Raw genomic sequence first — 21,433 nt, 5'->3', positions numbered from 1 at the left:
CAGTTCAGTAAGGATTGATTGATTGATTTAAAGTAGGCTCTACACCCAAAGTGGGGCGTGAGCTCACAACCCTGAGATGGAGTCTTATGCTCTACGGACTGAGCCAGCTAGGTGCCCCCAATTCTGTACTTTTTGACAAATGTCTACAGTCAGGTAAACAGTTAAGATGCAGAACATTTCACTAACCCCCAAATTTCTATGTGCCCCTTTGTGGTCAACCCTCCCCTCCCCTGTCTCCTAGAAGCCTCTGATTTGTGGGGTTTTGTCCATATAGTTTCACCTTTTCTAGAATATCTGACAAATCCAATCATATGTTATCTAGCTTTCTGATTCTGAATCTTCTTTTACTTAGCACGATGTATTTGCACTTCACTAGTGCTGTTACGGTAGATTATTCCTTTTCATTGCTGAGCACTATTCCACTGTGTGGATGAATCCATTCCCCAATTAAAGAACATTTGGGATGTTTCCAGTTTTTGGCAATTTGAATAAAGTCAGGATAAATACTTAGATACAAGTTTTTATGTGACCCAACCAGTTTGTCCAATTGGTTTCAATTGGACAAATACCTAGCAATAGGATTTGGGGGTCATATGGTAACTGTATATTTAACTTTATGAGAAATTATCAAACTATTTTCCAAAGTGTTTGAATCATTTTGCATCACTGCCAAGAGAGTTTGAGACTCCTGGTTGCTCTGCATCATCCCCAGTGCTTGGTATGTAAGAATTCTCACATAGTCCGGATTCCAGTCCTTTATCAGATACATGATTTGCAAGTACTTTTTTTTTTTTTCCAAATGGAGGCTTGTTATTTCATTCTAAGATAGCTTTTGGGGAAAAAAGAAAAAAGAAAAAAGGAAAAAAAAGCTTTCAAAAAGCAGAAGTTCTTAATTTGTATTAAGACTGATTTATTACTTTTTAACATTTTATGGATCATGCTTTTGGTGTCACACCAAGAACTTTTTGCCTAACTCAGGGTCATGAAAATTTTCCCCTAGAAATTTTGTATGTTTAGAGTTTTTACATTTAGGTCTTTGATCTATTTTATATCTTCTCTATCTTGTGAACTTTTCATCTGCTTTGGATCCCAAATCTAATCTATGGTTTACTCATCTATGGTGCTCTCCAGCCTTTCATCTTGTTGAGGGCAGAGATTGCATCTTCTCGGGGTTGGCAGGTGCATGATCCTGAGAGGGAGTTCTGCTTAAGCTGTGAGCCCCAGCCCCTCACATTACTCATCCTAGTCTTGCCTAATTTAATTCATGTTTATATTTTCCACAACACCAAGCATCATGTTTCTTTTTTTATTTTATTTTTTTATTTTATTTTATTTTATTTTATTTTATTTTATTTTATTTTACTTTACTTTATTTTATTTTATTTTATTTTATTTTATTTTATTTTATTTTATTTTATTTTATTTTATTTTATTTATTTGACAGAGAGAGCACTCGAGCACAAGCAGGGGGAGCAGCAGAGGAAGAGGGAGAAGCAGGCTCCTCGCTGAGCAGGGAGCCCTATGCAGGGGCTCCACCCCAGGCCCCTGAGATCATGACCTGAGCTGAAGGCAGATGCTTAACCGACTGAGCCACCCAGGTGCCCCCAAGTATCCTGTCTCTCCCTTTAGATACTGAATAGATGTTACTGAAATTTTAAAATGATATATTAGAATGGCCTTAGGGCTGCTTATACTATTGAAAATTAAGGGAAATTAGCACAACTAGTAAAACAATTTCTAGTTATTCAATAAGCACTGACTGTGCACTGTACACCTATTACACACCAGACACTTGAACACCTCTGGGTGGCCAGACCTCCAGGAAGTGATTTCATGGTATGTGACCTTATAAAAGTGTGTATCCCTTTCCCTGGAAACCAGAAATACAGGATTGTATGACCAACCAAAGTGCTCTGATAGGAGGTTTTTAAAATCTGAACTATATGCAAGTAGAAAGTAGCACTGGATACAGAAACAATGTAAGATAAGGGCCAAGGTTCCAGGGCCACTTCTCACAAGTAGAATCTCTGCTTTTGTCCTCCCATGGGCTTCTTTGCATGTATCTCTATGTCTTCTGCTGCTTCTTTTTAAAATTTATTTATTTTAGAGAGACAGCAAGAGAGCACGAACAGGGGGAGGGGTGAAGGGAGACATAGGGAACCGGTCACAGGACTCGATCCCTGAGCCCTGCGATCATGACCTGAGCAGAAGGCAGATGCTTAACTGTCTGAGCCACTGTCTTCTTCTTTCTGGTCTCTTGTAAAGACCCTCATTATAAGATTTAGAGGCCCCCAAAATCTAGAATGATCTGGCGTCATCTCCAGATCCTTGCCTTCATTACATCTGCAAGGATCCTTATTCCAAATAAAGGCATATTCTGCGGTTCTGGGTGAACATATCTTTTGGAGGTTCATTATTGCAACCCACTATCGATGCTTTCATATATTAGGATTCAAAAAAAAGTAGAGGGCGCCTGGCTGGCTCAGTTGGTAGAGCACGTAACTCTTCATCTCAGGGTCATGAGTTCAAGCCCTATGTCGGGGGCAGAGATTACTTAAAATAAGTAAATAAAAACAGCTGCTTTCATGTAAAATAAGAAATTGTAAGCACAAGTCCTGGCTTCCTGGTTCTTACTGTCGCTCCAGCCAGGCCCTGAAGACGGTTACCAAATTTCCTTGGAGTGACCGTCTCAATAGAAAACATAAGACTGGATCTCTTCCCACTTACCCCACCAGCCCACAATAGACTGAGGACACAGTGAACACACTGGGGGGAAAAATAAGTCATTTGATACAGTAACAGGATTTCTAGGCCATTTTTTCAACACTCAGAGGTTTCTTACAGTTGTGGGCAGAGAAAGGGAGAAGAGATGCCAGGGGATTGTTTTCCCTTTCAACACCAGTGAGCCTGACTGGTTCTCTCTCATCTCAGGCTTCTTTCAATGGAGACAATCTCCTTCATCTTCTTGCAAATGAGGTGACATTTGAGCAGATTCTGATGTCATCTCTTCAGAGGGCCCAGCTCCAGGGGTGCTGTAGGACCTTGCTGGTGACTTTGTAGGAGGCCACTGGGGGCCCAAGGCCTCTCTGCAATGGCAGACTTCCAGGCCTTGTCTGACTGTTGGTTCCATGAGTTAGGGTGACAAGGAGTGACAAAGCCTAGTGATGGATGCTTGGGTTAGTCACAGGCCACCTCTGCTCTTGACCTGAGACTACGCTGTGTGGGGGCAGGGGTTCCCAAACCAGGTGGATCATCAGAATTATATGGAAGTCTTTCCATTTTGTTCAAAGATACAGCTTCTCAGCTCTCACTCTAGAACTTATGGAATCAGGATCTCCTTATGGACTGAAGCATGAGCTTTGCAGTTAGACCTGGGCCCCACCTTCTTGGCTGCTTCCACAGGCAACTGGTGGAGCCTGGCTGTATCAGGCAACCTCTGATTTGCGTAGCCAGGGTCCCCCCTCTCCCATGTCGCTGGTAGGGATCATTCGTAACGCATGCGTACAAAAATGTGCATTTGGTGGAAGTTATTTGATTAACGATGACTAAATATTAGCAATTTACTCTCAGTTGTCCAAAACACTTTGTTTTTATGGGGAGGACAGAAGTAATTATTCTACTCAAACAAATAAGGAAAAAAATAAGAAAAAAACAACAACCCCAGGAGAATCCAGCTGAGTTTTGCTCCTATCTGATGGGAAGTAACCACCATGAATATTTTCTAGCTTTCATTACGAGAGGTATGTTCCAACACAAAAGTAGGAACGAAAGGACCTACTCTTTCTGTGCCAACATCTGTCCAGTTTAGAACAAAGTGTTGTTATTCATGGCCAGGCTCCACCTTGCCGAGAGAAGCTGGTATTTGTCTTTGCAAAGATGGTCCTTTTGGCAAATCATGAGAAAACCACGTGCTCACAGGGAGACCCCAGAGAGCTGTAGCAGCCTTTGGAGGAATGTGGCTTCTGGACTTGATGGGTTAGAACCCGACCCAGCCCTGGGTTTACCCTTCACAGATGAAGTGAAATAATCTACACAAAGTACAGAGCCCAATGCCTGGCGTTCCAGAGGCCCTCACCAAATGTCTGCTGCTGCCACCACCCACCCCTTCCTTATCATCTGGACTCGTGTACCCTGGAGCCAGATTCCCAAACTCTCTGTGTCTGGAAGCCGCCCAAGGCTTTGCCCTGCCTCCAGGCCCTTAGGGATGTTCTGGGAGGTTCTACCACTAAAGTATGTTAAGGGCAAAGCAGAAACTGCTTCTGCTTTGGAGTAGAGGTTTTCCGAAGCCAACTTTTCTTTTTATCTGAGGGGAAGGGCTGAGTTAAAAGACAGCTGCAGGGGTACAGCACAAGTAAATACGGAAAATCCTCTCTAGGGGCTGCCATTGTACTTAGTACAATGGCAATGGCGGGCTCAGGGAGCAGTTTTATCCAGTTGAGATTAGAAAGTAAACTCAATGTGGACATATTACCCCCTTCCTCCAGAGCCTGACTCTACAGCCCACCCCTGAGGGCTCTAGGAGTGGAAGGGGGAAGACCCTGACTTTTTGTTAGAGTCCTGGCCTACCGTGGGCAGGGCGTGGGGGGGATGGGGAAGGAAATTTAGGGTGTGGAGGCAGGTTCTCAAGGACGGGGTTGGGATTCCCAGAAGTTTTGGGCACTTGTCCCCTGACCACCCTGGGCTTTCTCAAAAGCTGCCAGCACCAAGTCCCCACCCTTCCTAGGGCTTTCCGGCCAACAATGAGCACGTCCAACAGGGCAGGGCTGGTGACACACCCAGGCAAAGCTGGCCCGCGGGGAGGGGACCCCTCTTCCCGTGATGAGCAGGAGGGGCTGAGTAGGACTGGTGGCTTTCTGGAGCCGAGGAAATGTGCCCAAATACTGTAAGGACGGGCAGCTCAGCCTTTGCTGCCTTGGTTGTTGTGAAGTAATATAGTTAGAAAGATCTTTTCTCCAAGCAAAGTCATCTTTCATGAAAATGAGTCTCAGTTCTTCCACAGGTGGTGTTTCTTAGCATTTCTCATGTGGCTTAGGGAAATCCTCCTGACCCAGGAAATATTGGGGCCTAACAGCTTCGAAACCCCTTGGGGAGAGTGGAGCTCCGAGCTGACCCCTTTGGATGCTTCTATTTTGAGCAGCCTGCCACTTTGGCTGGACCCAGCGCCTGTGGGGGCACCTGTGCCCTTCTCTGCATGACAGTTGCCTACATGCTGAACTTGAAATTGGGGAGTTGGGGGGTGCAGGTGGAGGGGTAATGTAAAAGCTATATGGAATCAACCACATGATACGCTTAGCTCAGGGCTGGGAAAATATAGGTCCTTATTACACGGCAGCGACTTTTTAAAATAAAAGCTTATGCTTGAGTGTTCATCTTGCATTATGTCAGGTCCTGTTCTATAGGAGGCTCACAACAACTCTTTGAGGTAGCTGTTATTACTCCTATTTTATAGAAATGAAAATTGAGGCTTAGAGAAGGTAATGCAAATTGTCAGTAGTTACGTAGCTAATTATTGGTGAAGCTGGAACTCAAACCCAGACAGTTTGACCCCATAGCCTGCACTCAACTGCTGTTTAATACTTTCTGTTTTTACTGTTCACTGGCACATCTTCAGAGGATCTCAATCCTAGAGTATTATTGGACAAAGAGCGGGCTGTTGTTGAAGCATATAAAAGAAATTGTGGGCTTGCTTTCATGCTGCAGTACTTATAAAAGACTGGGGGAGAAAAAGCTCAGAACAAAAACTAAAATTCTTGATTTAACTATTTAAAGTAGGACCAAGAAACCCTCATTACCCAACACCACCTATTAATGTAATGCTTTCCTATGTCTGAGTACCTTGCTTCATTTGGCCTAACCCCAGAATGTAGCCAGACGCAGGTATTCCTTCCTAATTTACTGATGAGGAGACTGAGACTCAAAGTAGATGGAGTTCTTCAAGTCTAAGCAGCTATTTCCTCTTAATAAAGATTGCTGTTTCTTGAGCAATTACTATGTTCTGGGTGCTGTGCGGTGCTCAACAGTTATAATGTAGCAGCAGTCTTCTGATGGGTATTATTATTTTGTCCATTTTGCAGATGAAAAGCTGAGGCCTGGGAAGTGAAATAATTGGCCCTAAGACTTAGAGCTAGTGAAAATCCCCTCAAGCTTGCTCATAATAGCACAATGGCAGCAGTGATGGGGCTCATGGCCTAGTGAAGGGAACTGGCCAGTCTCACACAGAGAATCTCCTCTATGCAATGCACCCTGGGAGACTGAGAACGTGGGAGACGCAATCCTTGCCCCTAGAAGGTCATGGAGACGCAGAGGAAAAACAGTATAGGATTTGAAGATAGGCCTCAGTTCTATGGCTTACTGGGTGATGATTGGGCACATTTCATTAGCTTCTGAGCTTTGGTTTCTTCACCTGTATATAGCACAGCTACAATTACCTGTCTTATAGGGCTGTCATGAGAAATATGGTTAACATAAAGTCTGGCACTCAAGAGACCTCACTGCAGTTCAACAGAGGAGCAGAAACACAGGCAAAGCTAGCAGTACTAGGCAATGTTTGAAAAGTGTCACACGTGATGTTCAACCATAGGCGTGCAAAGAATTTTCTGGGGCAGGTTGGGTTGGGCCCTTCAAGGCAGGCTCTTAGGGAGGGTGTGAACTCAGGCTTGTCTTTGATTTAGGGCAAATGGAGCCCTTGGGAAATTCACATGGGTAACTCCAAAGAGCTATGGATGACCGATTTCAAATAGTCAATGTTGCCATTACCTCCTGTCCCTGGGGCCAGATCCTCCCGCTCTCCACCTCCTTGAAGAATTGGACATTGTACAGGAGAAATGCCTTTGTCAAAGCTACAGAGGTGGGAGAGGGCATGGTGTGTTCTGGAAACTTGCAGTGGTTTGGGAGAGCTGGAGGGCAAGATTCGAAGGTGGGGCATTGTGGGAGGGGAAACAGTGGGTGAGGCGAGGGCCATCATGAGAGGCCCAGGACTGCCAGCCATAGGCCAGGCCAGGACTTGGCTGTGTGTGAGGGCTAACCACTGAAGTGACACAGGGAGTCAACCTTCAATAAAATGGTGATCACAGTGGCAAAAATCACAGAGAGCTCAAGCTAAGGGCTGAAGGTCCACGCTGACTACGGTAACCAGCCCACAGGTGATGCAAGTGGAGAGGCCTCTCACTGGGCCTTGTGACCTGTTTTCTACGCTAGCAACCTAAACGTGCCAACTGTCTGGAGCACAATCTGTTTCTGCCTTTGTAATGAGGGGTCCACATGATTGCTACTATGACTTGCCCCTGGACAGGTGTTGTGGATTGCATCTCTGTGTCCCGCCGCCCCCCAAGTTTATACGTTGAAATCCTAATCCCCAGTGGGATTGCATTAGGAGGCAAGGACTTTGCTAATTAGATCTTGAGGATGGAGCCCTCATGATGGGATTAGCAACCTTATGAAAGACAGAAGAGCTTTCTCTCTCTCTCTGCCATGAGAGGACACAAATAGAAGACGACTATCTACAAACCTAAGAACATTCTCACCAGACACCAGATCTGCCAACACCTTGGTCTTAGACTGCCCAGCATTCAGAACCGTGAGAAATGAACATTTGCTGTTCCAGCCACCCAATCTCAGAACTCTGTTACCAGCAGCCTAAACTAAGACAATTTTGATAGACACGCAGCGGAATGGCTGTGGTCAGAATAGGTCATCTTGAATCTAAACACATCCTTGTATTTTCTAGCAGTCCCCAAACTGTGGCAGTGAGAATAACGTGTAAATCCAAAATCTAGAAGACCTTCTTCCCTTAAAATCTGATAACACAGGGGAGGTCAAAGCTTTGAAAGACATCTTTCTACCATTGCACTGCAGCGACTTAGTAAATGGCCCATGCTCACGGTGGTTCAGATGCTCTAGTCCTCAAAGTTCTTCAATTGTCTTCCAACTTCCTCAATTCCCCCTTCTTGTCCAGATGATGAGACTCTCACTGCTCTGTGTCACAAACCCAAACACCAGGTAGACCAGGACACCCCAACAGTTCTTTTAAATATTCTTTTAGGGGTGCCTGGGTAGCTCAGTGGGTTGGGCCTCTGACGATTGATTTTGGCTCAGGTCACGATTTCAGCGTTGTGAGACTGAGCTCTGTGATGGGCTCTTCGCTCAGTGGGGAGTCTGCTGAGGTTGTCTCTCCCTCTCCCCACCCCACCTCTGCTCATGCCTTCTTTTCCCTTTAGTCAACTCGGTCAATATGGTCTGGATGACTGGACACACAGTCCCGGAATATACCATTGCTATTTGTTGCATTTCCCTCTCTACAGGGCCCTCCTGTGTGATCAAAATTCATTCCTAAGGCTTTGGTTTGATCCTTTGGTTGTGTTCTGGTCATTGAAAGTCGGACTGTACTTCTTCAAATGGGAGAGACCTTTAAAGGAAGCAGGAGGGTGAGAAAGGAAACACGGCGTGGAGGCGTTAATGAATAGAATAAAGCACACAACTTTATTCACTGAGTGGTGAGTGTACAGCAGTGACGCAGAGGACAGGGCGGGGGAGCGGCGAGTGCTGCTTGCAACAGGAGCGTGGAGCAGGTCAGGACCAAAACGCACAGCAACGCGGGGCCAGCTGGCTGCCCCTGCCTCTGCACACTAGTCCGTGGTATTCAGGGCATGGACGGACACCCACTCACTTTCACGGGGGGACACAACACATCTTTAACACAGCAGTTCTTCCAAATATTCACTTTCATATTTTTGAAAGGGGAGGGAAGGAAGAACTAACTGTATGTCTTCTGACACTTGCAAAAAAATTCCATTAAATTGAACTTAAAATGAAAGGACTCCAAAGAGATATGATGCAGGATCGTCGGCAACTCACAGAAACCACACACATTTATTATTGGACGGGTCTGTACACAGAACCCAAGAGGAACATCAATATTGTGGACAATTGTTTTTTTCTTCCATGGGATAAGGAAACATAGGCATATACAATCACTAAGTGGCTTTCTGAATGGTAGTGGATGTAGTATTGTCTCCTGCTACCTTTGGTGAATGGGTTCAGAAAGTGGCTCATGGGATCTTCACTCTTGAGAAAGACACTTTTGGGAAGAATTTTATTTAATGATAACAATTGCCAGTCGATTACACCAACCATCAGAAAATACTGGATTTGTTTAATTTTGCTGGGTTTACAATATATTGTTTAGAAAGTTTCTTTCAACTTAACCTGACCACTTCCCCCTTCGTTTTGAGTTTGCCATAAATTAAACTCACCCGAATAAAAACACAAAAATCCATATGCAAAGTGTAGCAATCACTATCTCTTCATGGCTTCCTGGGCAGCAAATGGAAAGAGTGATTTTTTTCTGTTTTTAAAGCCGGAGTAAAAATTTCTCTTTCTTTCATTACAACATCATTGGCTAGTTTCCTTAATGTACATTATCACCATAAGGTGGTGTCACAGCAAATCTCAAGCCTGAAGTAATCTCTTTTTCTGAATAGAACATTCTTCAAAAGGGTACACTAATGAATGAGTCGTAGGGTTTACTCACAAACGGTTTGTCAAAAGAAAATTTTAAAGATCAAGTCAAGTCAAGGCTGGCCTAGGGAGGGTAAACAGTGCCCGGTAATACAGAAGATGTGATTTATAAAAACTGAGCTTGCCTCAGAGGTCACAGAGGGGAGATTACATGGAGTTCATTTTCTTCCACCATCTTTCCTGACAGAGAGAGGGCCTGCCTGCCCCTTCAATGCGCAGAACGCTAACATCAAGCTTTTTGAAAGAATTTTTAGAAAGACCTACCTAGTCAAAAGTGGTTAATTTCATTTTTTTAACTTGCAAAAGCATAAATATTTTATATAATCATCTGAGAAGCAATTCTTTAGAAAAAGGTGTTTGCTTTAAAGTGTAAAGAAATTAGGTGAAAGTTTTATAAACATTTCCAACAAGACTTCTCTAAGTAGAGTTGATGGACATCACCAGATTGAGAGGATGAAAGTTGCAGTGGGAGTGTGCACCGTATTACTCATTAACCCTGGCTTTTCTGTTTGAGGTTTCAGAGAACAGGCAGTTTGTCTTTAGTTATTGAAGGAGTCACATTAAGAACATTTCATAACTAACCCAAACTGATATGTAGATGCATAGCTGGCTGTATGAGTTCCCAAATGCTCTTTATGTCTCATCTTAAATCACACGGGAAGAATAAATGGTATCCTGGCTCTTACGGAAAAAAAAAAATTTAAAGGAAGCGCACTGACTTGCACGTTGTCAGAGGCCTCTTTTGCTTCATGCAGTTGTTGTGTGTGCTTAAGGAAACACAAATAAGCCCAATGCTCAAAAATGTAGCCCTTTGGGTATATACCAGGAAAATGTGCCATGTCTTGAAGTCCTTCCTCAGAGTGAATAAGCCCTGTTCATTTGACTGTGTTAACAACTGGAATTTCTATGTGCAGTGCAGACTGGGGTTTAAGCAGAGAACACTGATCTCCTGTACAGTGGCCTAGACATTTTGAGGACAAGCATGCTGAGCCCAGTTTAGAACAAAAATGGATAGGTCATTGTAGCCCATGTATTAGATTTGGCAGTTAGGAGAACCAGTTGCCTCATGACCCATCCCTCCAGCTGGAGCCTTCTGCTGGGACTGGAGTTGGGGAAGCCACTCCAACATTGTTTTCCCATGACCCTCCCCAGAGCACAGCACTACTCTGCTTGCAGACAGGACGCTACTGACATTTCCTGGTAATGCATTTTTGCACGGTATAGTTTAAATTAGCTATTACACTTGATATAGGAAGAAGCTCCTCCAACCCCCCAAGTTGGATGGAGAACTGAATTCTAAAGATATAAGAAACATAGAGTTTCATTGGTGGGAGCAGACTTTGGGTTCAGATCTTTAACTGTCATTGCAGTTTTTCTCACACTGACATTTGCTCTGCATGTGCATAGGTCATAATTATTTTTTTTTCTTTTTCTTTTTTTCCAGAGGTCATAATTAACCAATGAAAACACTGAGGATCTTTTATTATCCCCATAATGAAAAAATTCTCTCCACCAGCCTAGCACTGGGACCCATCTGCCATCCTCATTATTGATTATGGGAATATACTGTGGTCCCCACTCCTCATACTTTGCCAGAGCAAAGCAAGGACTGGGATACACAGGCACTGCACCGAGGCTGCTGATGCCAGAGATGTCAGAGAGAAGATGGGACAGCTGAAATATTGAATTAGAGCAAAAAGCCATGGAAGGCACCAAATAGCAAGTTGCAATCTGGGGCCTTCAAACGGAGGAGGAGCTGGTCATCTCACGTTTGCCCCATCAGAATCATTTACAAAATATGTTAGTAGGTCCAACACACACACACACACACACACACACACACACACACGCATGCTCCTATTTGTGAGAACAATCCTCAAACATTCAGCGTCTAGCACTGAAGGGATAGAAGAGCGCTTGAAAGCAATTACAGAGCTCAGTACGGCACCCAGTTGATGGAGTGTGTCCCAAGGTAGAGGTCTGCAGCACAGGTTCTGACACTATTTTTACTTGTTTTTTACCACCAAGATCAGCTACTAACTAATCCGAATCCGAATCCGAATCCGGTGGCAGCAGGAAGAATTTCTGAGCTTTTATTAGTAGTGGCATATGAAGAGAATTCGAATGATTTCTCCTTTGGCTTTAAAATGGAATTTAAATTCCTAGGCAGAGCCCCCAGAGCACAAGAATAAACGTGAAAACTGTCCACAGGTGGAGCTGGAGACACCCTTCCTTGTCCGCGTCCTAACTCACGTGAGTCGCAGCCAGAGGCTTCCAGGAATCATGATGGGGTCTTACACGTGAGTTTTGGTGTAATCCTAGGCTCCACTATGAATCTTGTGTTGCTGAATCTGCACACTCTGGTGTGTTGCTCTGATGTCCACATATAGCCTGATGTGAGGTCCGGGCTCTTCACTGTGCTGCTGACCTGAGCTTCATGAATCATGGAGCATGCTGGCTTCTGACACTGACACCCTTCCATGAAGGATGCCCTGTGGGGTGCAGTTTGGCCTCAATCCCGACCTCTGAGTCATGCGCACGTGTGCAAATGTTCCTTAGAAGCTGCAGCCCAGCCGGACAAACATTCAAGCAGGGATGAAATGTTAAAAGAACATGCAGACTCCCCAAACTACTCTGGGTGCATTCACTTACACACACACACACACACACACACACACACACACACACGCGTGCGCGCGCGTGCACGCACGTGCACACACACACATACGCACCATGAAGTCAACAAAGCTAGGCAAGAAGGAAAGCTGAAAAGGCCAAATTAAATCAATCTAAGGCAACAGACCTTGGGTTACAGAGATTTCAAAAAGAAAAGCGTGCCTTTCCTTAGCCTACTACTGAAGAGACCTCAAAAAAAATCCAAAATCCATGTGGGCTGGATCAGATTCAGAGGATGCTGGATGAGGAGCAGAGGATGCAGGGAGGAAGAACTTGCATTGGCGGGACACAGAATTTTCTTTCCTTCTTTCCTTTTTTTTTTTTTTTGCTAAGAGTACTGTGGCCCTAGGGGCAAAAAATCATCTAACAGCACACAACTGGAGATAATCTCTCCCTTTCCTTTCTTTCACAGCTCCTGTCCTTGCTGGGGAGGCAGAATGAAGAGTACTGTCCGAAGCAGAAAAAGAATTCAGGGAGATATTCCTTTTGTTCCTTTCCCCTGTCTTTCTCTTAATTTTTTTTTTTTTAATAACAGCTAAGTAATTTGCCAACCAGGTCCTAGCAAAGAGTAGAGAAAAAGGAGCATGTTAAAAATGACTTTGGCTGCTAATCAGCCCACTTACACAGAGCCGCCCAGATCCCGGACTCTGATTCCCATCGTGCCGGGCTTCATGAGGCCAGTGAGGACAGGGGTGTGCAAAGTGGTGCGACCACATGGATATGTCCCTCAGGCTCTTCCTTCTTAGCCACGGTGCTACATAATAAATAGATTCCCACTTTGGAATTACAACTGCTTTTTTTCCATGCGGCATCCTAAGGGCACTTGCTGGCTCTTACCCATACAGTCAACACTATTGTTAGACAACAGTTAAAGGAAATGAAGGAAGTAGCTCCTGTTGTGTACATAAGGTGATGTAAAAAGGTCACGTGTGAACACTACTGTCGAGTGTGGGGAACACAGAAATTTCTACCCCGTTGTTGCTTGGCAAGTGTTGCCGGTGGCTGGCCCCATATTTGGCTTATGGGTGTTTTAATCGGCTTTCCCATTTTGTTGTTGTTGAGGGACAATAGTTTGCAAATTCTCCAATCAAGTTTGGGCCTTAACACAACATCCTATGTGTCACCGCCATGTCAGTCCTTTTTCTAACTGCTGTCTACGCGGGGGACTTAGAAGAGTTTCGCTTTCTTCTTCATGTCATTGCGTCTCCAAAGAGGTAACTTGTCAAATTCCTGTATGGACATTCCAAAGATTTCCCGAAACACTTCTGGGGCTAGGTGGCGCTGTAGTGGGAGAAAGCACAGTGGTCAGTTCTACTGGCCACATGGATGGCCTTGAGACTTGCTCTGGAGTCTACAAGTGATCATCTTGAAGAGCAGGGTAGAATGATGGCAGAGGAGTTTACCTTTGAGAATGGTTAGCAGGTGCTTGACCAACTGACTCCTTACCTGGTTGGCCCAGGCGAGGCACCCTCCCCAGCAGACAAAAGAGCTGCCAGAGGATTAATGATTATTGTAACACACTGCATGGTGATGGGACATAGAAAGGTTATTCATTATGCTGGAGGCAGTTCCATTTCAGGTCCTTGGGATGTTGAGGAGATGCAGGGAAAATGGGAAAGCCAGAGAGAGACTTCCAGAGTAGTGTCCCTCCTAAAAAGTTCCCTTAGGACAGTAGAGCCTTTATTCCCTGTGCCAGACTGACTTCACATACAAAGGTATAGCCTCTTGTCAGGGGAAAGTAATGATTCTTTATAAGACTGGTAGCCTGAGTTTTTCTTAATTAAAATCACTCATATGGAAAAGTATGATCCGCCTTGCATGTCTTGGATATGTGCACCCAGATAACCCTTCGGCAAACAATGTGGAAACAGCCAAGAGGGAAACTGGTCCAGGGCAAACCTCTTTACTGAGCACTTCCTTCCCTCTCTCGAAGATCTCATCCCAGGCTCTGGGATATCTGAAGAGGCTGGGGATTCCATTCTACAATCCCAGCCATAATTACGGCAACATCAAGTTTCCACAGAAGACAGCTAAAATCATACTGTGTCTCTTGGCTCATCTTTTGGGCTTTACTACACATTTAGGCTGATCTCTTTAAGTGTACATTATTCAGGTTTCAATCCCAAGTTATCTTAGGTCTACCTGCCATATGAGGTTGGTTCTTTTCTTTTTCTTTCTTTCTTTTTTGTTTTATTTATTTATTTATTTTTGCCCTCATTGAAACACTTCTTAGGGGAAAGTTGGGGGAAATGCACAGGCATCTACAGTTGGGACTGGTTGGTTAATCAGTTTACCTCCAGCCTGGTTCTGTCCACGTCTCTTAGGATTTTGTTGCGCCCTCTGTTGGTCACCATCAGCATTTCATATGGAAATATCTGAGGAGCAAAGAGAAAACAGTTTTTTTTAGAACACTGCTGTCCGTTTTATTAACAAGCTGAATCTACCTAAAATCTAGTACTCCCAAGATAGAGCATCTAAGACATTATAATTACGGTATCTGAGTGATGGATGATCCTTCCATATCCAGCGGACAGGGACCAGTTCTTATACATTTTCTCAACTCACCATGTCTCATGTAGCACTGTGCCTTTGGAGGGCTTTGTTGAGTGAAAGAATACAAACTTATTATGTCTTGGTGGTAAAGGTAAAAATTAGAAGAGAAATGATAGGAACATGGTTTATATGGCCAGGGTACCTCTACGGGGTTCAACAATCTTGTTCCATGACTGGCTCATGATTTCATGGAACCAGGCAGACCCAGAAACAGTGTTCTGTTGGAGGACATTGAAATAAGCCCCAGTTATGGTCACTAGGAAGCACGGCCTTGGACACCTCTGAAGTTTCAGGATGGTCTGGAGCTAGGGTAACCAGCCATCCCAGCTTGCCCAGGACTGAGGAGGTTTCCAGAATGCTAGACTTTCAATGCTAACACTGGGCAAGTCCTGGGCAAATGGGACGTCTTGGTCACCCTATTTGGAGTGGTCTGCATCTGCCCCACTTAGCATTGGGTATGCCTTGAGGTGCTCATGGCAGGGACCAAGGGAGTACGAAGCTCGTAGGAGAGGCATGCTGTTTCCTCACTGTGAACACACAGCAGCATATCCCATGAGGGCTTAAGCCTCTTGACTCCGTGTGACAAAACCAGTGGGGTGTCCAGATACTTTGTGACATGGCTCGTGTAATGTCTCAGCCTGGAAGCTAATGGGCCTTAACACTGAGCATGGTGAAAAGAGAGAAAACCAAATCTTTTCAGGGTTGTGCCCGCTTTGCTGTCCCCATGCGAGAACAGAGAAGATGGCTGCACTTGCCTTTGGTTCCAACATGTTGGGCATGGACACCCCTCGATCCATTCTTGTCCCAGACATGTGGCCATCTGGGAGAGTCTGCAAGAGAAAAGCTGGTTTAAGGAGGAGCACACAGTGGCCTGGGGAGCTGAGGGGTAACTCGGTGACCTCCCAAAACTCCCTGCTTAGGCCTCAAATCCTCACTGTTTTGTCAACGTGTCATCTTAATCACCATAATTTTTTCAAAATGAGAGCCTTGCTGCATAAAAGCAGGAACACTGGGAATACTGTTCTTTTATCATCAAGTTGGGGACAGATCCTGGCTTTGTAACTGTTGACTAAATTGTTTTATTTTACTCTTCGTTTTCTTGTATTTTTTTCCTTTTCTCATTCTCCACCATAATTTTTACAAGGTTTAGGGTCTAGGAAAAAAGGAATGGTACCAAAGCAGCTCTTTCCTATTGACCTATTGGAGTTTCTTTTCATTTGGGACCATAGGAAAGAGGGGAGGACCAAAAGTACTGAGCAGTTATGACTCAAAGGAAAAGCTGTATTTGAGGAGACCCTTGATGTTGGTCTACCTCTACCCCAGAGAGGACTCTCTGAGGCCAGAGCAAGAGTACCCTGATGCCTAAGGGGGATGTCACATCCCTGAGGCCTGCAGGGCCAGCTTGATGTTGGCACCCAGCATGCCCGATCCTCATGGCTCCTCACACCTATGGACTAATGAACCAGAACGATCAACCCAAATAAGGATCTTCTCAAAAGAAACCCTTCCCTGTAGCAGCAACCCATGTCTGCATTGGACAATGGCTGTTTTGCTGATGTGGCCAACTGAAGAGAGACAGTGTTCCATACCTGGTAGTCTAGAAAGGAAAGAAAAAGAAAATATCAGACGGGAAAGATCATAGAAAGACATGGAAACATTAATATTAATATTGTTAATATTAATATACCATGTCCTATTGTGATTCTCCAGACACTCTCCAACACACCATGTTCTTCTTTCTGCTGGGGTCTCTGTACACACTACCCACCTGGCTCCCTAAAGCCAGGAAATGCCGGCCCCACTTTAAGTGATCAGTTAAAACACCCTTTCCTCATGCAGCTTTCCCCCCACATCCTGAGGGTGTTTCTGCCTTCTTCTCACCCCGACCTGTCCCAGTCTCTCAGTCAATCATGTGCATTTTTGACAGTAGGGCTGCGTCTAGCGCACTGTAACTCCAGATACCTATCGAATGGAGTGCTCAGCACATGGCAGGAGCAATGAGTTCATTCTCATGCACCCTGCTTCTCATGGTCTCGTTTCAGGAGAGATGCTTTGCAATTTTAACACACGCTCCACTAGCTCACACAGGCCAGCTGCGATCTGGCTTTAGGCAGCACGAACCCAGGCAATGCACGTGTGGCAGGCAGCACAGCCCTGTCTCAAGCTGGGCCAGCAGTCAGCAGTTCGAGCGCACGGGCCTTACCTCGCACTCCCCCACTGACGTCCCCATAGCTGTTGTACTGAGCAAAGTCTGTGGAAACAGGCTGAAGCGAGAAAGAACACATCATTAGACCATCTACTCCACAGCGATGGTTTTGGAGTCAGGTGAAAAGGAAGAAAGGGTTTACAAGATCCTCAGAATCCTCCCCAGCTGAATTCCTGGACCTTCCTTATTTGTCTTCTATCATGAAAATCTCATCTTTTGCAGCGTATCCACGGCCAGCAGGCCCTGGGTAATAAGCACGTTATCTTTTGCCGATAAATAAAAATACATTTCGCCACACAGCTAGTAGCTGCATAATTACATTTGTTCTATGCTTTGCACAGTGGGCAATGGCAACAAACTTTCCCCTACCTTTTTACAGCAGAGATAAGGGCTCAGGTCATTACTTTTAGCTTGGTTGTGGAAATATTTGCCACATAATTAATTAATGTCATCTTCCCACAAGCTTATAGAGGCTACTCTTTCATCTAAAGTCAATTTCTCTTTCTCTCAGTAGAAATATTTTATTTTGCCTGTAAGTCAAAGTGACTTGCCAGGACATCAGGGAGATTACAATTTTCATTATATTCTAACACTGAGATCATATTATCAAACATATTCAGATTTCCACCAGGACCAAAGGGGGAATTACCTCAGGAACAATTAATTGAGGAATCTTACCCGGTGAAGCCCATTTTTTCCATAGCCTGGGAGAGATGAGGTCTTGGATGATAAAACATGTGCAGCTGAATGAGAAAAAGTAAAAAAGGAAATCAGAAGTCCAATTCTTAATAGCTTCTCTTTTTTTCCAAGTAAACTCTACCTCCAACGTGGGGCTCAAACTCACAACTCCAAGATCAAGAGTCGCACATTCTACCAACTGAGCCAGCCAGGTGCCCCCAGAAGTCTAATTCTCTAATGAAACTGCCAATGTATCTTCTACCTTACAGAAGACACACAGAAAAATAGAAAAAAATAAACCCAATATGGGGCTCTGATGTTCACGAAAGGCCACCATATTTGGGTGATGCAGGGAATGGGTGGAGAAGGAAGAGGTGCTTGGGACTGCTTTACCTCTAAATCCTCAATACAATTCTAATAACACTATTATTTCCACTTTACAGGAGAATAAATAGGGGCTAACAGAAATTAAGTATCTTGCCCAAGGTCACTCACCTTATAAATTGCTAAGCAATGATCTGAACCCAGGGTTTTTTGGATGCATAAGCTCATGCCCCAATTGGTATGGTAGCAATAACTGACCTGAAAGCCAACCATGTATGTTAGCATGTTCTGGCCCACCACAGTTGAGTTCCTGAGAGGCGTGGGATAGGATATCCCATTAGTCAACATCATGGCACTACATAAACTGTGGAGCATGGGTGGGGGGCAATCTGGGTTTGAATTCTGGCTCCATAACTTAACACCTCTGCATGGTATTTCACATTTGTAAGTCTTTGTTTCCTGCCTCATGTAGATATAGTGCTATCTGTTCTTATAGAACGGAACTACAGGACCAGAAGGGACACTAAAGATTAATAAACCACCAAACACATGATCCAATGAGGCATGTAGGCTCAGTATGTAGCAGGGCATTCCATTCAGCAATCTTAGTTTTGCTAGTTATTAATAATGTGACATTGGGTAAGTTCCTTAAGCTTCCTACACCTGTCTCCTGATTTGAAAAATGGGAATAATAATATCACCTACTTCATTGGCATGTTGTAAAAATAAATGGACCAATGTTGAGCAAAAATACTTGCATGTAGTAAACACTAAACACATTTTTAAAGAACTTTCCAGAGGGGAAAATTATGTACCAATTCAGAACATGGAAGAAGAAATCTTGTGGGTGAAGAGAGAATTGGCTTATGACAAATATAAGCCAGGCAAAATACACCTGATAGACTATTTCAGCCAATATATAAATAATCTCCTTCAAAAAAGTGTCCAAAACAACACTGTTGGTCTTCAGCTCATTTATTGAAGATCTAAATGTAAAATCATAATGTTTTGAAAAATGTTGTTCATGTTCTCTACAAGCACTCTATTCTCTTTCTCCCTCTTTTTTAAAGAGTACAATAGTCAAATTGAATGAACTATAAGGTTCTTGATTCATGTTGTCATATTGTGTTCTAGATTGAAAGGATGAATCAATTTAATCAATTGTTATGAAGCCTCTTTTGTGAAACGGAGTTCCCTGAGCCAAAAATCACAATTCCTTCCTTTTTTTTTTTTTTCCACAATTCCTTCCTAATGGAAATAAGGTAATAGGAGTTGGAAGTACATGGGTTTAGAAAGTATGAGACCCTTTCCAGGGTAAGATACTACCAGTGGTGACTTCTGCATGTGCGGATATCTTCCTTTCCCAGCAGAGAATGTAAAAACCATAAAGACAGAAAATCCTGATCATGTACCTTCTTCCTTCCTTGCCTGATCTAGACCTCTCCTGATTGAGCTTCTTCTTTTTTAATTTAAATTTTTTAAAATTTTTTGAGCTTCTTCATGTTTAATTATATATATATACACACACACACACACACACACACGCGCGTGTGTGGATTCCACATATTAGAGCTAACCCATGTTTCTAAATTCTCCAAAAGTATTCTGTTCTCTATAAGGATTTCCTTTTGCTCATTCCCACTAAGATGAATTTTATTTTTAAAAAAATCTATTCTATTTTCTTAACCTACTCTTTATTGTGTATTTCTTTTTTTTTTTTTTTAAGATTTTATTTATTTATTCATGAGAGACACAGAGAGAGGCAGACACAGGCAGAGGGAGAAGCAGGCTCCCTGCAGGGAGCCCGAAGTGGGACTCGATCCTGGGCTCCAGGGACACAGGCCCTGGGCTGAAGGTGACGCTAAACCGCTGAGCCACCCGGGCTGCCCCCACTAAGATGAATTGACCTTCAGGAAATCCTCCAAGGGATTTAGACATAAATCCCCCATTTCCAACATAAAGAAAGTATACATTTAAGGAAGAACTCTGGCATCCTTATAAGCTAAGGTGACGTGCGGCGCGTTTTGTACACTTCTGCTCATATAGAACACTCTGTAGTTTCCACCAGGAATGGCCCTGCCTCTTCTGGAACAATCCAGGCAGGCTCCCTGCAGGCAGGTGGCTGGCTCTTGGCTGCGAGAAGGCGCTGGGCCTGTTGTTTACCTGAGTTGATGGGAGAATCATAGCGACTGGCTGACAGGGATGACCTCTCTCGGCTCTCCTTCTCCATCTCCTCTTTCAATATTAACTGCCCCAGGCCTGAGTTGAGCTATCATAAAGAAAAGCAAGATGAAAGTGAAGTCCACATTTATTGTCATAGAATGGCCGTTTCTGTTTTAGAAGGTCCTGCAAGAAGTTCCTGACTATGGAGTGGCCTGGATGCATACAGTGCCAGAGCCTTGGGTCCCTCAAGGGATAGGCCAGATTTTTGTTTGTTTGTTTGTTAGGCCAGATTTTGGACCTTGAACCCCTCTTGGTCTTTTTCATGTCAAGACTCCATTTCCCTAGGCCATGGCCAGGCTCCATGTCAGGAGAATGTCCTCCCTCCTTTGCACTCCCCAAGATGCCAGCAGGTAACCTTAGGAGGTATGTATGACTGTGTGCAGATTTTTGATGTGCAAAGGGGGGTTGGGGATAGCATCCTTTAAAAAGAAATTACATTGATTTAAAAACAAGAAAACAAGAGTAATACATGTTCATTTGCACAGATTTTAGAAAATCTAGAAGGAAAGAAGAGTAACCCATAAGAGATAACCACCATTTACATTTTTATAGCCATCCAGCATTTTTCTCTGTACATATCATACAAAACTGGGATCACGCTGTAAATGCGACTTTGTATCCTTTCCTCCATATAACTAGTATCACGTATATTTCCCTTATGATTGAGTATCTTTGGAATATGACAAAGATGTCATTTCTAAAATGACATTTGGAAAATGTCACTTGAAGGGATTCATCATCCCTTATTTGTGGGAGAATGCATAATGTCCTGGCTCCCTCTACCCCAGGTTATAATGGATTATCCTTCTTCTGGTCTTCCAGGACATTGTGGGAAGGGTATAATCAGGACATCTTGGTGGCAGTCCGTTTTATCCCTTCTTTCCTGGCCCAGATGTACGTACAAGGTCCAAGTCCTAAGGGAGAAATACTCAATCCCAAGGGAGTCCCCTTAGCAGAGCGTGCATGAGGGAAGGCAGGTGTTGCTCCATGTGGATGTACAGCTTGGCCCTACCTGGGTCTTTTGACATGTGCACTGCACACACATACCCCATGTGGTCTGGCTCTCCTTACAGAAGCTCGAACATTCCATGTCTCTGACCTCCAGCTTCCAGGCCATCTCTTCCAGAACCCACTAAGTGCCCTGCCTCATGGTCACTAGAGGCCTGTCTTCCCTTGCCCTACTGGATTTCCAGCCCTTTGAAGGCTGGGACAGCCTCTCATTCACTTGGTGGCTCACTCCACGGTACCCGTTCAAAA

At 44.1% G+C, this 21,433-nt stretch overlaps 1 protein-coding gene across 23 annotated transcripts in view; it reads right to left on the bottom strand.

The window, feature by feature from the left end:
• Positions 1-8,455: 8,455 nt before the first annotated feature.
• ABLIM1 (actin binding LIM protein 1) overlaps positions 8,456-21,433 on the bottom strand; it is a 292,836-nt gene continuing 279,858 nt past the window's right edge. For all 23 annotated transcript variants that reach the window (XM_041745614.1, XM_041745612.1, XM_041745626.1 and 20 more), the window contains 7 exons: positions 20,117-20,222; positions 17,630-17,694; positions 16,949-17,009; positions 16,335-16,342; positions 15,501-15,575; positions 14,487-14,567; positions 8,456-13,473 (listed from right to left, as the gene is read on the bottom strand). In XM_041745614.1, coding sequence (XP_041601548.1) covers positions 13,360-13,473; positions 14,487-14,567; positions 15,501-15,575; positions 16,335-16,342; positions 16,949-17,009; positions 17,630-17,694; positions 20,117-20,222 — 510 coding nt within the window. In that variant the 3' untranslated portion in view covers positions 8,456-13,359. The remainder of the gene's footprint in view (positions 13,474-14,486; positions 14,568-15,500; positions 15,576-16,334; positions 16,343-16,948; positions 17,010-17,629; positions 17,695-20,116; positions 20,223-21,433) is intronic.

This window comes from Vulpes lagopus, chromosome 2, assembly GCF_018345385.1.
Source record: "Vulpes lagopus strain Blue_001 chromosome 2, ASM1834538v1, whole genome shotgun sequence".
Lineage (NCBI taxonomy): Eukaryota > Metazoa > Chordata > Mammalia > Carnivora > Canidae > Vulpes > Vulpes lagopus.
This window is presented reverse-complemented; position numbering and strand designations above follow the sequence as displayed.